This window comes from Pieris napi, chromosome 14 (genome assembly GCF_905475465.1).
Source record: "Pieris napi chromosome 14, ilPieNapi1.2, whole genome shotgun sequence".
NCBI lineage: Eukaryota > Metazoa > Arthropoda > Insecta > Lepidoptera > Pieridae > Pieris > Pieris napi.
The window spans coordinates 3,481,391-3,497,060 of NC_062247.1; the positions used below are offsets into that span (position 1 = coordinate 3,481,391).

Here is a 15,670-nt window from a genome sequence, read left to right on the forward strand (position 1 = left end):
TTCTCACAGCTGGCAAAGGTCATTCTTGGTAAATTACAGATAAAAGGTTTAAATATTTTTCATAAACATCTTTGTGGCAATTGTAGAAAGAAAGATACCAATTTATGCCATATATGAGGCTTTTCATTATATTATATACCACCGTCCCACCGCAGCTTCGCATGGATAAGCGTGACCATGAAATTTTTTTTGAGTTAATTTATTAACTGTAACACTCATATATATTGTAACTTTCTATTGCTATCAGAATTTTCAAAATAAGTTCAGTAGATCTAAATATTATCCCTTACAGCCTTGAAAAAATTTTAATATACATTAGTTATAGTTTTATCAGTAAATTAGTATAAATAGTATTGCAAAATTATGGCTTTAAATTACATATTTATAAAATTAATGTACGATATGCTGTGTCAGATACATCAAAGTTGTTATATCACATTTAACTTCATATTATCTGTGACTCTTACATTAGAATTTAGAATAACAATTTTCTCAAAGAAGTAATCAAGGAAATATAATGTAAACTCTGTAATAAGACTTTCTCCGAAATAATATTTAGAACTATAAAATATATAATATGACGACATTAGATTTGTAGCCTCTCAGCTTCTGTGTAAATTTATATTGCCTGTGGATACGCAACATTTTCATTCGCATTTCAGACAACTTTATTCACATATCTTTCCTTCCATAGACAAAGATCTGTGCACTATTCGAGTTCCTTTTGTTTCGATAGTCTGAAGTTCTGAACATTGAATGAAGGATATTGTATGATTCGCTGTAGGAATTCGGATGGTATTGAAAAAAATAAAAAAACACTTTTGTTCTCGTCGTTCGAATCGAATAGAACATGGCGGTGCTGAGCAGGACGTGTTGAAGATTACAGTTTTTGCATTCGCGATTAGCAATATCAATAAGCAATATTTATAGTAAAATTTTACCGTTCTGTGAATTATTGTTACTATTTTTAGTTCAGCATAGTGTTCTAGACATTTAGAATTTTTCAATGATATTGCAATGAAAATTATTACTTCACTGGTGGTGTAAAAATAATTGTGACAAATATAGCACATTATTTCAGGTAATTTATTGTTTCATTAATACTCGGACAGATAATTTTTTACCCTTTAAACAGTATACTAAAATTAACAGTACCATGAATTATAAATCATGAGATACTCTATTTTTGTCTTTAAATTTTGTATGTACTTTGAAGTACCTAGATATGCAGCAGTTAAGCAGTTGTGAGGTTTATTTCATGGATATGTAAGATATGATATCATGATTCCCTTCAGTCAGATAAATTATCCTAAAGAGATGTAACGTGATGTCCTTTGTGTGTTTAATCACGTGTGTTTTAACTTTAGGTCGTTGGTAAGGGGTCAATAACTGCTGACTATTTCGGTATTATAGCAGAACGGAGGTCAAAGAGGAGGATTTTTATTTCTCGAAATATGTTAAGTCATTACTCATTCGTCAGGATGTTAAAATCCCTTGGCTAGGGACCATCTTGCTGAGTGCACCTGCATTGTACGCCTGGCGAATTGTGTTCGCGTGGAGGGTGCGGGGTAGTTGAAGAGGAGTGGGAGGGGCGGGGTCGTCCGGCAGTCAGCTGTGCGAGTGTCATGTTGTCGCGTCGTAATGCGCCGTGGGAAGTGCCCTAAATTATATCCTCTCTATTGAATTTTCGCTAAACTCAAATCAAGTCCATGCAGATCGTTGACCCAATTTTTTATGAATCACAATCTCATTGCTTCACTTTGATTAGTCCAGGATATCAGTGTGAGTTTGTTGAACCAAGATTCATCTTAATTTTAAAATGATATTTATATTGTGATCATAATGTATGTATAACAAACTGAACTGTAATAATAAGTTGATTTAAGTTCATTATATCCATGAGAGAATCCCCATTCTTGATTAAAATGTGAAAAAACATGTTAAAAGTTTCAGTTAATATGCATGTATGGTTTTGTTGCATAATATATTGTTGAGCATTTTTCATTGTTAAAATGTTTTGCTTTAGTGATTGTTGTGCAATCAAAAAATTCAATAAGCGCTTGTACAGTTTATGGCTGAGGGTTGCTGATAAACTGCCTGTGTGATTGAAAAACTTAATCAACTTTATAATTGCTATGAGCAATTATAAATTCACTTAAAGGTTCAGAGTTTCAACTAAACCTACCTCAATGTACTTGTATTACATATATCAAGAAACGAAAACATATAACACAAAAAATGAAAATTCTTTAATGTCCTTGTTATAATAATTATAATTAAATGAGAACTATTTCTCAATAGTTTTGTAAATAATATATCTTTAAAATTATTATTATAATTCAAAGGTCATTTTATACTTGACTGGAGGACAGAAAGTTGTGTAATCAGTTTTGAAGTTTGGCCACACCTAATTCCCATATCAAATTGAACATGCACATCATTGGATAGGAAATAGGGACTTCCTTACACCATTAATAGGACACATCCTTTTTATACAATGAAATATTGTTTTACATTTGAACAATATTTATATTATTACTAGTTTAGATTGATTACTAATTTGTCAGTGTGTGATGAAGTACTCTATAATTTCAGGAAGCCGTGGAGGTCATGGCTACACTCATCCAAGAGAATGGTATTAAAGAATTAAGCAAAGCTACACATGGAGTAGTTAGTAACCATGGAATGTCTAATCATACACATACAATGCCTAGACACATGGTACCCGACCATGAATATTGTGAAGCAGGTAATCCTGGACAGCCACCACAACAGGGCCTGGATGTTGGAGATGGAGTTCAGCCAATGGCACAAGAAGAAGAGGAAGAAACTCCAGAAATTGACATAGTGATAAACAATGTTGTGTGTAGTTTTAGTGTTAAGTGCCACCTGAACTTGAGACAGATTGCGTTGAATGGTGTGAATGTTGAATTTCGACGCGAAAATGGTATGGTGACTATGAAGCTGCGACGTCCTTACACGACTGCATCAATTTGGTCGTCAGGACGCATTACATGCACAGGTGCAACAAGTGAAGACCAAGCTAAAATAGCAGCAAGGAGATATGCTCGGGCACTACAAAAGCTTGGTTTTCAAGCACGCTTCAGGAACTTTCGGGTAGTCAATGTTCTTGGGACCTGTCGAATGCCCTTTGGAATTAAGATCATAGCATTTTCAAAAAAATATAAGGAAGCAGAGTAAGTAATGATTTTCTATATACTATACTATAAATAACAATTTCTAAACTAGTTCTACACATAAATTAATTTTGAATATATCTAATCTCACCTAAAATTAAGTATTTATACCATTAATTTCCTAATGTACAATTTAGTATTAAATATGGATTAGAAGAAAAACAAATCTCAATGAAGTTGATCCATTTCTTTACAATGTTATGTCTAATAAAAATAAATCTATGTTAAACTTTGAGGTATATATATGTATACTTGAAACAATAACTTTATAATATTATTTTAACTATTTAAAATGTTCTTGTCTATTAGTTGTCAAGTAACAAATAGGTGCTAATTATATATGTTTTATACCAGAATAATACAGGGTCATAGACCTTACATATGACATATTTTTAAATATAAAAATAAATTTATTATTATGTTACAGTTATTAACTATTTTTATTAATTCATTTATAAAATATCAATTAATTTTCAGCTGCTTTTGCTCTTAATTAGTTTAATAGTCTGTGTTTATAAGTTAACACAGACGGTTGAACTAATTGAGAGCCACATAAAGATTATTTAGGGAAAATAACTAAATAAGTACTACTACTACTAGTAATACTTTTTATATGACAATGTATCTCATATCTCTGGACCCTAATATCTGAGAATTTCCTCAGTCAGTAGTAAGCATTACTTCTACCAGCATAGTTTATACTATCAATGTTAAAAATAGGCTACATTTTAAAATTTTATGAAGAATTAAAATAAAGTAATAATATTATTTAAAAGTAAATATAACATAAATTACTGGACTACTAAACCAAGGCAATTTCATATAAATAAATACCAAATTAGACATAAACATAATATTATAAGCTAAGAAGCTTTGGAATCTTTTGTCCTTATTACTCTTAGTACAATTCAGTATCTTTATGAAACATAGTGTAAACTCCTGGTAACATTACACATTTTAATGTCAAACTCCCTAAAATGTTTGGCCAAACAATATAATATTTATTTTTATATAACAATAACTCTATATATATATAACACCTGAAAATGTGGAGTCCCTTCAGTGTTGCTATTTTGTTTAGTCTTAAGACACTAAACTACATAAATACCTACACATATACACAAATGTTGCAGTCTAACATTAATTGACTTCCTTAAAAAATTTAAAAATAGCTTAGAACTTATAAATAAATAGGCCTGGAAGATATTGTTATCTATGATGCTTAGTAAAAATGTTTCAATTTTTATTATTGTCCTTTAGTTTGCCAAAATGGCAATGAAAATTAATCAATTAATGTAAGAGGCATCCTGAGTAGTTGCCGAGAGTAGTTACTAGCTATACTGGCTTTTCTTGTCCATAAGCTAATGTTTTTGGCTATGAAGTATTTGTATTAATTTCCATACATTCATCACTTAATTTACAACACATACATCTTCAAATTTTTACAGTAGTAATTCTTATTTAGTATATACATACATATAAACAGAACATATTGTTTTGATTTTAGTCTTAAAATAATGCTCTGTTTTTTGTAGGCCAGTATTTTATTTTTTAGAGTAGGCTTGATAAGTTATATTTTTGAGAGGAAGTAAGATAAAGTAACTAGGTACATCATAACTGAGGTCAAAACACTGCAGAGATTTATTTAAAATAGCATTTTATACACAATGCTTAATTAAAAAGTCATCTATAAAGTATTGATCTCAAAGTTTCATTGTTGTTTTCTGTTGACTAAAGCTTTTAATAGCTTCTACTATATCTGTGTTTACTTTTGTCTGTTCTGTGGTTTTCCTTATGTCATCCGAGATAATGAAAATAGTTCTTGTACATACAATCATGTGTCTGGTCTATGTCTCTCTTCTTTTTACTGTCAATATAACAATTTGATACCAGTGAATTTGCCTTCCCAGTCTTCCCAATAAGGGCAAAAAGTTTCTGACCTAGCTTTAATATAAAGTTGGCTTGGTGACAGATAATAATTATTAGTTTGTACTCATTGCTAGTGCGGCTAGCCATTCATACATTGTTGACTTCTAAAACTTATTTCTTAAGTTATTGTGGTTCAATAAGCAACAAGGATGTTCTTTATAAAACATTTATTACTTTTCATTCGCATTTCGAACCCGGTCTGGGTTTAGTGAGTAAAATCAAGCACTCTAAGAGTTCTTGATTTTAAGCACTGAATTAGTTCAACTAATATCAATAACCATAATAACAGTATAACCATTCTAAAACAATATGATTTTTCTTAATATTATGGTTTCATATTAAATATTATGTAAACTAACGTTGATAAAAGTACAACGTGTGCCATGGTGAAAATAATAATTTATTAATTTATGCATTGAAGTCATTAATCGCAATATAATACGCAATGATAAATCGCTTACTTTAGAAAGTTCTTAAAACCTATATATATATATTTTAGCTTTGCTACGACTACTTTTTGTTTTATATAATAGCATGGTCACTCACATTGCCAGAAGGTCCGCAAGTGCTTTGGCGACCTTTTAAAAATTGGTACGCTCTTAAAGAATCCTGTGCCTTATTACTATTTCTGGGAATCTTTACTGAAATATTTATTTCATGTAAATGATTTTTCAAACTTATAAAATATTTTTAGCGATAGTCTCCAGATTTATTGCTTAACGACAGGTTTTATATTTTAATTACCGGTCGTTAGTGCTACGAGTAGATTTGTTTGTTTTGTCTATGAAAAATGTCTAGAAAATTACGATTTATTTCTAAAATTAACAAATAATTAAACCGTACATTTTACCGAGTTACAACATTAATATAATGAAATGATTGCTGAATAATTATATAATATTTTTCTGAAATGAATTGTAAAACTATAAAGTCGATATTTGTCATGTGGTTTTCGCCATAACAGACTACAGCTAGATGAAGATATAGAAAGCTCGTTTTAGTAACTGATTGAGACATTTATAAATAAATTGAAAGATATATCCCTTTAACAATAGTGCAAGTAAGACGTAGATTAAAATTTCAAGCCAAAACCTTAACACAGACTTGACCTTTGAACTGTAAAAGTTGGCAAGACAAACAAGTGCCCGAAACAGGAAAACTCAAAAACGTGACGTTGAATATTGCCACACTTTTCTATAGTTCATTTATTGACATTATACGGGGTCGTACAACAAGAGTTAACTGCCATTAATAAGATTTAAATTAGTGTACCATAGATTTTAATGTAAGCTATAATGGCCCATGCTACCACTGGCATCGAACTTTAGGTCTGATTACTTTCCTTTAGGTTTGAATCGTCCTTATTCATAGCTATATAGACTAAACATTTATCGAGGCATAGACTTAAAAATAAATAAATCAATCGCTCTACAACCTTTTTAGGTCTGGGCCTCAGATTTCTGTATCTGTTTCATGATCGTTTGGTAATCTAATAGGCAAGTAGGTGATCAGCCTTTTGTGCCTGACGCACGGCGTTACTTTTTGGGTTTAAGGCAAGCCGGTTTCCTCACAATGTTCCCCTCACCGTTCGAGCAAATGTTAAATGCGCACGTAAAAAGAAAGTCCATTGCTGCACAGCCGGGGATCGAACGTACGACCTCAGGGATGAGAGTTGCACGCTGAATCCACTAGGCCAACACTGCTCACAAGGCTTAATAGTAAAAAAAATAGTTCATGAAAGTAGCAACAATATTTTGTATAGGTTAACTCAGAGCGACCTTGTAAAAATACAGTCAAAACCGTTTATAACGACATCGTTTACAACGACCTATCGGTTATTACAACCAGATTGTATGGTCCCGTCCGAATCCCTAGTAAACTATTCAGTAAAGAAACCGCTTATAACAACATCGGATACAGCGACATATCGCTTACAACGACGAAAGTTTATCGATATTCATCGGCTATAACGACCAACCGCTTCTTGTCTCAGCAAAACAAAACAATACAAACGATTTTAAATCTTATTTATAAGCATTGAATGAATATTTAGGCATATTATTACCTACGCACTTTCTCCCAAGGAACAGTTTCAACCAACAACGATTTCCGAGGCTCTTAACGCTGTAACGATTTTGCAAAAATTTGTTACCTTTAACGAACAGTTTGATACTGGTGATACTCATACTTTGAGGAGTATGAAACGTTAAATGCAAAAAATATTTGAGACTGGGCTAAAAAAACAGACCAAAATGACTGATTACTTTTGTACCTAATTATTTCGTAATAAATATTTTTGTTTCTTTTTTGACTCGTTTACATATTATAATATTAACATACCATATTATAACCCATACCTACCTATTCTAGATCGATAACTATATACATACATATGTACTGTACTTGTGTATATGACATTGCTTATAACGACTATCGGATATAACGTCGGCAACTATACGGTCCCTTCAATGTCGTTATAACCGGTTTTGACTGTAAATACTTTTTAACTTTTATTAAACGTGCTATTTTGAATAGAAAATATTCTATAACATTTGTCAAGAAAGGATTTATCATAACTAACGCGGGTAAAATAGTATTATATGACTTGTAAAAATAAATCGAAAATAAATACTTTTTAATTTTGTTTAACGCGCTATTTCGAATTGAAAATATTCAATAACATGTGTCAAGAAAGCATTTGACATAATTAACGCGGGTAGTATGTTAATACCTAGGTCATAGGAAAACGGTATGTTTCTTAAATTTTCGCATCGTCATTTAGATACAACTTTCGCGGCAAACACCTTTCGCTCATGATAACCTACCTCATGATATTGTTTCCTCAGAGGACACGGAAAACTTGTTTCGATAACAATAAAAAAATATGTAAATTGTGCTACTCGAACGCGATAAATTGATGGATCTAAAAATATACTTGGTAATAATTTTACGAAACAAACCATTATACACTTTTGTGCATTCTACAGTATAACGAGAATATAATGCACATTGTTGCAAGCAAAAAAGTTCACAATTTTCCTACCTTAAATTTTAGTGATTCTGGTTCTATTACCTTGTGACTCCTACCATGCATGGAACTGGGGTTTGTTAGATAACATGCTTCGGTTCTTGATTGAAAGTTGAAACCCTAAAGGGTAGGGTACAGGATGCAGATGTGTTAGGTTGGGGTTGCAAGAGCTGATTACTAAGCATCGGAAACGGCAACTAGTGCTCGCTTTGCCGCGGGCGCGCACTGAGTTGCTGTGCTTTGCACCACTAACGCGTGAACACACACTTAGTAAAGTTGCAGTGATTTTTATTATTGAAGAGAAACTTCTTTAGGCGCATGAGGGTAACATTTTTGCGGATGAATCGCAATAATAATAATATTATCTAATGTTAGCGTCACGAAGATGTGCAGCGTTTTTGTCGAAGAAATGGGAGAGCGCGATTAAGACCCATTGAGAGAGAGTGAGAAAGGGCGAACGTAAAAAGCAACACGATATTGGTTGATGTATTCGTTTAGTAGTTACATATTAGAACTTTAGATGGCAATTCTGTGGCATAACGTCTTGTGCAGTAAACGCAGATGTTTTATTATATTATATTATCATTAGCACGTATACAGTGTGTAAACAATGTGAATATAGATATACAAATACATGTAGTGATCATATACTGGTACATGATCATCTATTAGGGATTTTACCTTAGTAATAATTAATTTACAAAGAAGTTTCACTTCTGACATGTGTACTTTGTACGCACGCACTTATTTATTAGTTAAATTAGTTTTATTAGTTTTATACAGTTTAATACTGACCTAATTGCGCTGACCAACAAGAGTTGTCCATTATTTGTTATGAAAATTTAAAGCCTTTTTTTATTTCTGTCACTATACAAGTTTAAATATAATACACGGCAATACAAAATATTTGGTCTACAGTGTGTCTTGGGACATATAGGGACTCTTCTAGATGTCTCCACTAATTTCTATTCCAACTAGTCCTAATAGCCCCCGCCGTGGTTTGCAGATTATCTCTCAATCGCCTGATCTGTCTCTCTTTCTTCCCATCTTGTTCATTTCTTATGATTTTTTTCTTATAATTGCGCTACTAAGTATAAGTTTTAGGTAATTCCTTTCTTTTCTATCTAAGAAAATAAAGTTAAAATACTTAAATTATAATTATTAGTATCGGAGATTTGTTAAAGCGCGTAATTTCTAGCAAATTTTTGAAAATGAATGTTTACGGTTTTACGAAGGAACTGCGTTTCTTTTAATTAGTCCAAGTCCTCATGTTCTCGTTGTTCAAGTCAAGACGTATATGTCAGAAACCATATAGAGCAAATGGTTTGACAGCTGTTTTAAGGTTAACATTTGAACATACTTCCTAATGGCTAATGGATTTTAAAAAGTCCCTCATACGCGGGAAGAAACGTGTTTATTAGTTATTCATTTACGTGCTGCCCTGCGATTCTGTAACTCACTTCACGAACTCACACAGCGGTTTTTGCATCGGCGGTCGCTCTCAAATCAGTCGTGAAGCAGTCATTTTATGATTTGGCATTCTGATAAACAATAAACTACAAGCTCCCACCTTTTCAGAATGCCAAATCATAAAATGACTGCTTCACGACTGATTTGAGAGCGACCGCCGATGCGAAAACCGCTGTGTGAGTTCGTGAAGTGAGTTACAGAATCGCAGGGCTGTTATGAATTCTATATAAAATACGCAAGTACAACAAATTTATTAAGCTAAATCCAAACACAAGTGTGAGACTAAAATATATAAAATATACTGTATTTAAGTAGTATAGGAAACAACTTTTGTTTTGATATATTTTTATGGTTGTTAAACACAAATACAAAAGAAAAAAATGTTCATTTTATTTGGAAAATAATTTGGGGTCTACACTCCTTTTGCCCCGTGGCCTCCAGACCTGTAAATCGGCCCCTGTAACTTACAAACTTCATTCATGAAATTTTAAATAAAACCAACAACTTTTTACATAGACTTTATGTTTTATAAAATTAAGATGTTCATAGCATTTCTTCTAGCATTCTTCTACAGAGTATTTAGAGTACCGTAAAACTGCATATGTTGATTTCAAATGACATCAAATAGGCAAAAGCATGGGTATTTGGATATTATCTCTATAAAGTATTTTTGTTATCAGTATAGATGATAAAAACGGTCAAAAGTTTACAGCATTATAAAGGTTTAAATCCTTGGACAGAATAATAACTTACGTTAAGTGTCTCGGTATAATTTAGGCGTAGCTGTCGTTCTTGCGCATGCGATGAATAAAGTTCGATTATGCGATTTCTTGATATTCTTACATGAGTCAGATAATATAATGTATGATTCTTATTAATTTCGTTTTCGTACCGTTAAATATATCTCATAATTGTCTAAACCTGCCGCTTACGTCCTTTTATCTATGCTCTTCTATCCTTCACAATTAGCTGAGAAATCTCGTTCACAAATATGTTTTTCAGATGTCAATAGCGATAATATTAATATGAATGTTCGTCTCTTTTCAGCTATGAACCAGAACTGCATCCTGGTGTGACATACAAACTGTATAATCCTAAGGCCACATTGAAGATATTCTCTACGGGTGGAGTCACAATTACAGGTAGAAAAAAAATTTTTTTTGATGTTTCATTGATCAGATTTTAAAAGAAAGTGTTTACTAGCCTAAACCATATTTTGCTAGGAATCGAACTCGAATCGGCTATGTTTAAAATTGTTACTTACGCACGGGTTCTATTAAAGATACTAGTCGTAAATGCTACGAATCATAGATATGTTACGCAGCGAAGATTAGAAATCACATAGATATATTATTTATACTACAATTATACTCCAGATTTTGTATTTACGGAAATGATGTACAACTACATGGGTTCATTCACTTGCGTGATAACTTTAAACGCGGCTTTTTATCTTGACTCTACCCAAAATTTAAATCTAACTTATTTTAACGATGTCTTTTCATAATTCGTCAGCTAAATATTATTCGCATAATTCGATTCCGTTTACGAAAGAATTTGCACAACACAAGACATTACTCAGAAGAACGGGTTTTGGTCAAAACTCACCGATGTCGGGATTGAATTCAAAGTCAAAATCATTTATTCATTTAGGTAACACAATGTACACTTATGAACGTCAATAAAGCTGGATCTGGATATCTATAGTTGCTCACCACTTTGAAATAAATTTTCCTTCGGTTTAAAGATACTTTGTTTCTCAAAGAATTACATTCACTTAGCGAGAAGAGTAAGTTATGTACATCGTGTTATGAAATTTTCTAACAATATGTACAATATTTTTTACAAAAGTTCAGGTAGGTCGCATCGATGTTACAACAGGCATTATGTGACTAATGAATAGTAATAATTTCTTTGACGCTCGTTCACAGACATAAGTACATGGTAAAAGGGCCTTTTTGATGTTTTTTAAATACATAACTTTAGTTTTTATAATTTATAAATCGATGAATTTCATTCTCTATGTTTTTGTTATGTTTGCCTATAAGTGCTTGTCACATTAAATGTTGTATTTTATTTTTCCAATGTATCAGTGTGCCCAGCGTTGGCAAACTTTTGTAAATAAACACTCAACTGGGTAGACTCCATCATGATTCATCATGATAATATGTACGTGTTTGTTCCCACAGTTAATAAGCGTTTGACCCTATTTCACCGCGACTTGATGTAAAGGGTGAAAATGTCGCTTTTCTTATTTTTTTTATTAAATTACAATAATTAACGGCTTTAACATAAGACGAGGAGCAAGTAAAAAGCTTTTCTTTCTACGCCATTGATTTGAGAACGGGCAGTAAATGTAAATTTAAAAGCATTAATATTTTTACAGACATGAATATATTGTATTTTGATACCAAATTGTGCTTCACAAATGCTATAGTATAAAAATAACAAAATACGTAGAGCCGCCCTACTCTATACTCTATTTAATAGATAGTATTTGATATTTGCAAATTTAATAGCGTAATGCAACGGTAATAATTTATTTTTTCTAAGTTGAAGAATTTCTTTTTTAAATTCCGATAACATGTAATATTGACAATAGATTTGAATACGATTTACTTTCACTTATAAACTATTCAGTAAACAATTTCTGTTTTAAAAACGAAAGTTTATAAGTAGGAACGAAATCAATAGTTACTGTGAATATTTCGCCATAAATGAATCACCATTTTGTAATTATCATAAAACATATTATTCCTAACTATAAAAATACGAAAATAACTAAATAGAAAAATCATAATAAAAATTCCAGTCATTTTTCATAATAACTGAATTCGATTCACATATCTTCCGTCGATGTCACCTCACTATGAAGCCACAACTGACTGATGATCTATGAAATTAGCCCTACTTTAGTTAATTAAACAAATCCTAGTATTTCGATTTCATTATATCAGTTACTGGATCATAAAAGATTTCCATAAATAAAGCACCCGCCTTTTCTAGTCGGTTAAATTTTTCAATTGTAAGCCTTCATGTTACAGGCTAAGAATAAAATGAGACTATTGTATTGTAACAAAGGCTTTGTCGAAAAGGTCGTAAAACGTGCCAGGACCGAGTTTAAAGCCTTACAAATACGGTTTTATTAATTTATTATGACCTTGTCCAAGTATTGTTTATACTAAGTATTTGATTTCAAGATTTTATTTACTTTTATATACTGCTTATACAAGAATCCTTTGTCATCGTTATTTCGTAATCCTACAGCTAATATAAATTATATATATAAAAAAACAATTATACTAAAGATATAACCGAAGATGGAATACATAATATATACAAAAAGGTAAACATTGACGAAAGACAAAATCAATAAAAAATACTAAATACATTTAACTAAGTAATACCAAATTCGGCTGTGTTGTATGATGGTGTGAAAGTAAGGGTATGTACGTACGTGTATGCTAATGATGAAGTTTATTGAGCTTAGGATATTCTCAAAACTCCTTTTCAGCATATTCCGAAAGAGCTTGAACAAGTCAAGGCTTAAATATTGGTCGTTGTGTGTCTGGGCTGCGCGATACAAAACTGAGGTTTTTGCATAGTTGCACAAATAAAACAATTCATGTAAATTGTAACGATTTTATCATTTAAAAGAGTTTCTTTATCAAATATAACAGCCTCTTTCTCGAAACAAATATAACCAAATTTATTCTGCTGGCGGTTGTGCGCAATATTTCTGCTCTTCATATTGTGAAATGTGTAATTGGCCTGTTTTCCTGAGTTTGATAACGACAATATATAGGTTAACAGACCTTTTTTAAGTCCGTTGTGTGAACCGACTGTTCTACTATTAATCAGTTTTTCATTATGCAATTCTTTGTTTCTCCTAAATAATTTATAGGTTTTTATTTCGTGTGTGAATTTTTTATTGGTTATGCATTCTTGTTGATTTAGGATCACCTGTTTGGACAGGATTGTGCTTTCAGTCAGTGTAGACAAAGTTACTCCTAATCTTAAAATGTAGAAAGATCAGTCTATAAGTTACGACGTACTCGTCGCGCATAAAAACCCAAAAACACTATTAAATATTACAATAACTATAGTAAAAAAGAAGTGGGAGCTACAATCTTTTAGGTATGAGCCTCAGATTTCTGTATCTATCTTGTGATCGTTTATATTTCTGTGTCAGGACACACGCCGTTTTTGGGTCAAAGGCATATGTATGTCGGTTTCCATAAAATTCATTCAAACGACCTTCAGTAGTGGGCGCACGCTCAGGCCACTAGGCCAACATTGCTCAATCATATAATTATTAAAGGACTATAATTTTAACGAAACGTATTTTAACCGTTAGCTATCTAAATAGAAATAAATTTTTTAACACGATTTTTATGTTTCCTTTTAGTTTACGAAGTGATAAATGCTCTATTGTTTTGCAAATATTAATTTTGCTTTATATATTTCTAAGTTATGGGTTTGTTAGCGAGTTAGTTGATTAAATATTTACTCGAGTCACTTCCTGATTTACACCTGAGATATCTTTCTGTTGTTTAAATATTAAGATCAATAGTTTGACTTCTAGTTACGAGTGTTTTTATTGCATCATTATAAGTTATATATTTGATTATTGTATTGAAAATTATGTTAATACTAGCTGTCGCCTTAATATGTTTGTTTTACTTTGCTTTTTATTAGTTACATACCAACATATGGAACGTTTTGCTATGTTACCATTTTGCCATGTTCCTGTTCTATCATTTTACCGAATTAAATTCTTCAATTTTTTTTGTAAGTTTATCTCTAATCTCAGAATTCAAGGTAAAATAAGAAAATATACTCGAATTGGTCCAGCTTCGAGTTTTGAGTTTTATAATTATATTCATAGATACATGTTATAAAATATAATTAATGTCTTAATTTACTTTGTTCAATGTCTGTATACACAATTTCTTTAATCTATTACAATATCACGTGGAATCCAGTAACAATTTTCGAGACTGTTTATAATTCTTACCAGCTAATCATTAATAACATGTCTGTGCCAATCAATGCTGATAGAAACTAGTGTAAACCCCATATAACATGACAGGACATAATACGTAAATATCACTGAAACAAATTCAAATTCAAAATCATTTATTCATATAGGTAACACAATGTACACTTATGAACGTCAAAAAAGGAATATATATGAAATACTAATTTTGCATTTACTGTCAATTCTCAAGAACGGGCAATAAACTCTCCGCCACTCTTTTTAATCGCCATTATTTTTGTTTTACACAACGTTTTTTGTAGAATGAATGTAACATTTATTTCCAATTGACACCAGATAAGGCCCTTCGATTAAAACTTACACCGTAATTATAATGTAAATGTTAAATGGTTCCGAAATTTCCAGCCCGCAGCGTGAACGACGTACAGTCAGCCGTCGAGCGCATTTTCCCACTGGTGTACGAGTTCCGTAAGCCTCGTTCCGCAGCCGACGAAGAGGCGCTGCGGCAGAAGCGTGCCGCCCGCAACCGTCCGCCCGTGGAACTCCAGCCCCGCAGAGAGAAACCCCAAGACAACATGATCCTTGTCACCCTCTCCGAAGAAGAGAACGAATGGGAGTGACCCGCTACCACCCAAATACACCAGTTTGAGCAATAACTATCGGTTGTCAATGAATTGTCGGTTCGGTTCATGCCAAAGATATTTATTAGAGCGGGTCCTTCAGCTTCGTTCGAGCCGCGGCGACGCTTTGACTATTGCGATCGGAGGCCTATTCCGAAACGTCAACCGAATTAATCTCTCTTAATAATTCTGATTAACTCGAGAAACGTTTTGGAGTACGCGCCTCGGTGATCCGAAACCAAATCGTAGAGAATAAATCTCAATAACGATACTCAGTCTTTTCATTTGCCGTTTCGTAGTGATAATAGTGTTCACAATTGTTCTTAAGATGTGATGACTGAATGATGTTAGATTAGTGATTGTAAATACAGCTTAGACATTATACGTTTCAATAAATTTGCTTGTTTTATTTTATTCTTTATTAATA

The 15,670-nt window shown here is 32.2% G+C and overlaps 1 protein-coding gene across 2 annotated transcripts; it reads left to right on the forward strand.

The window, feature by feature from the left end:
• The first annotated feature begins 786 nt into the window (after nucleotides 1-786).
• LOC125055898 (TATA box-binding protein-like 1) lies at nucleotides 787-15,639 on the forward strand. 2 transcript variants are annotated; one of them, XM_047658608.1, is made up of 4 exons: nucleotides 787-1,081; nucleotides 2,596-3,197; nucleotides 10,672-10,766; nucleotides 15,029-15,639. In XM_047658608.1, exons 2-4 carry the CDS (start codon nucleotides 2,611-2,613, stop codon nucleotides 15,241-15,243), a joined length of 897 nt encoding a protein of 298 aa, XP_047514564.1. In that variant the 5' UTR covers nucleotides 787-1,081; nucleotides 2,596-2,610; the 3' UTR covers nucleotides 15,244-15,639. The 2 variants fall into 2 exon arrangements, with proteins under 2 accessions (XP_047514564.1, XP_047514565.1); XM_047658609.1 differs by lacking the exon at nucleotides 787-1,081 and adding an exon at nucleotides 1,600-1,782.
• Nucleotides 15,640-15,670: the final 31 nt, after the last annotated feature.

What these genes read in the sequence shown, in the direction of transcription:
- LOC125055898 (XM_047658608.1), top strand. Translation starts at nt 2,611, where the DNA reads ATGGCTACACTCATCCAAGAGAATGGTATTAAAGAATTAAGCAAAGCT. An exon ending in AAAAAATATAAGGAAGCAGA is followed by an intron (nt 3,198 to 10,671) that starts GTAAGTAATGAT and finishes GTCTCTTTTCAG; the next exon opens with CTATGAACCAGAACTGCATC. An exon ending in GGGTGGAGTCACAATTACAG is followed by an intron (nt 10,767 to 15,028) that starts GTAGAAAAAAAA and finishes CGAAATTTCCAG; the next exon opens with CCCGCAGCGTGAACGACGTA.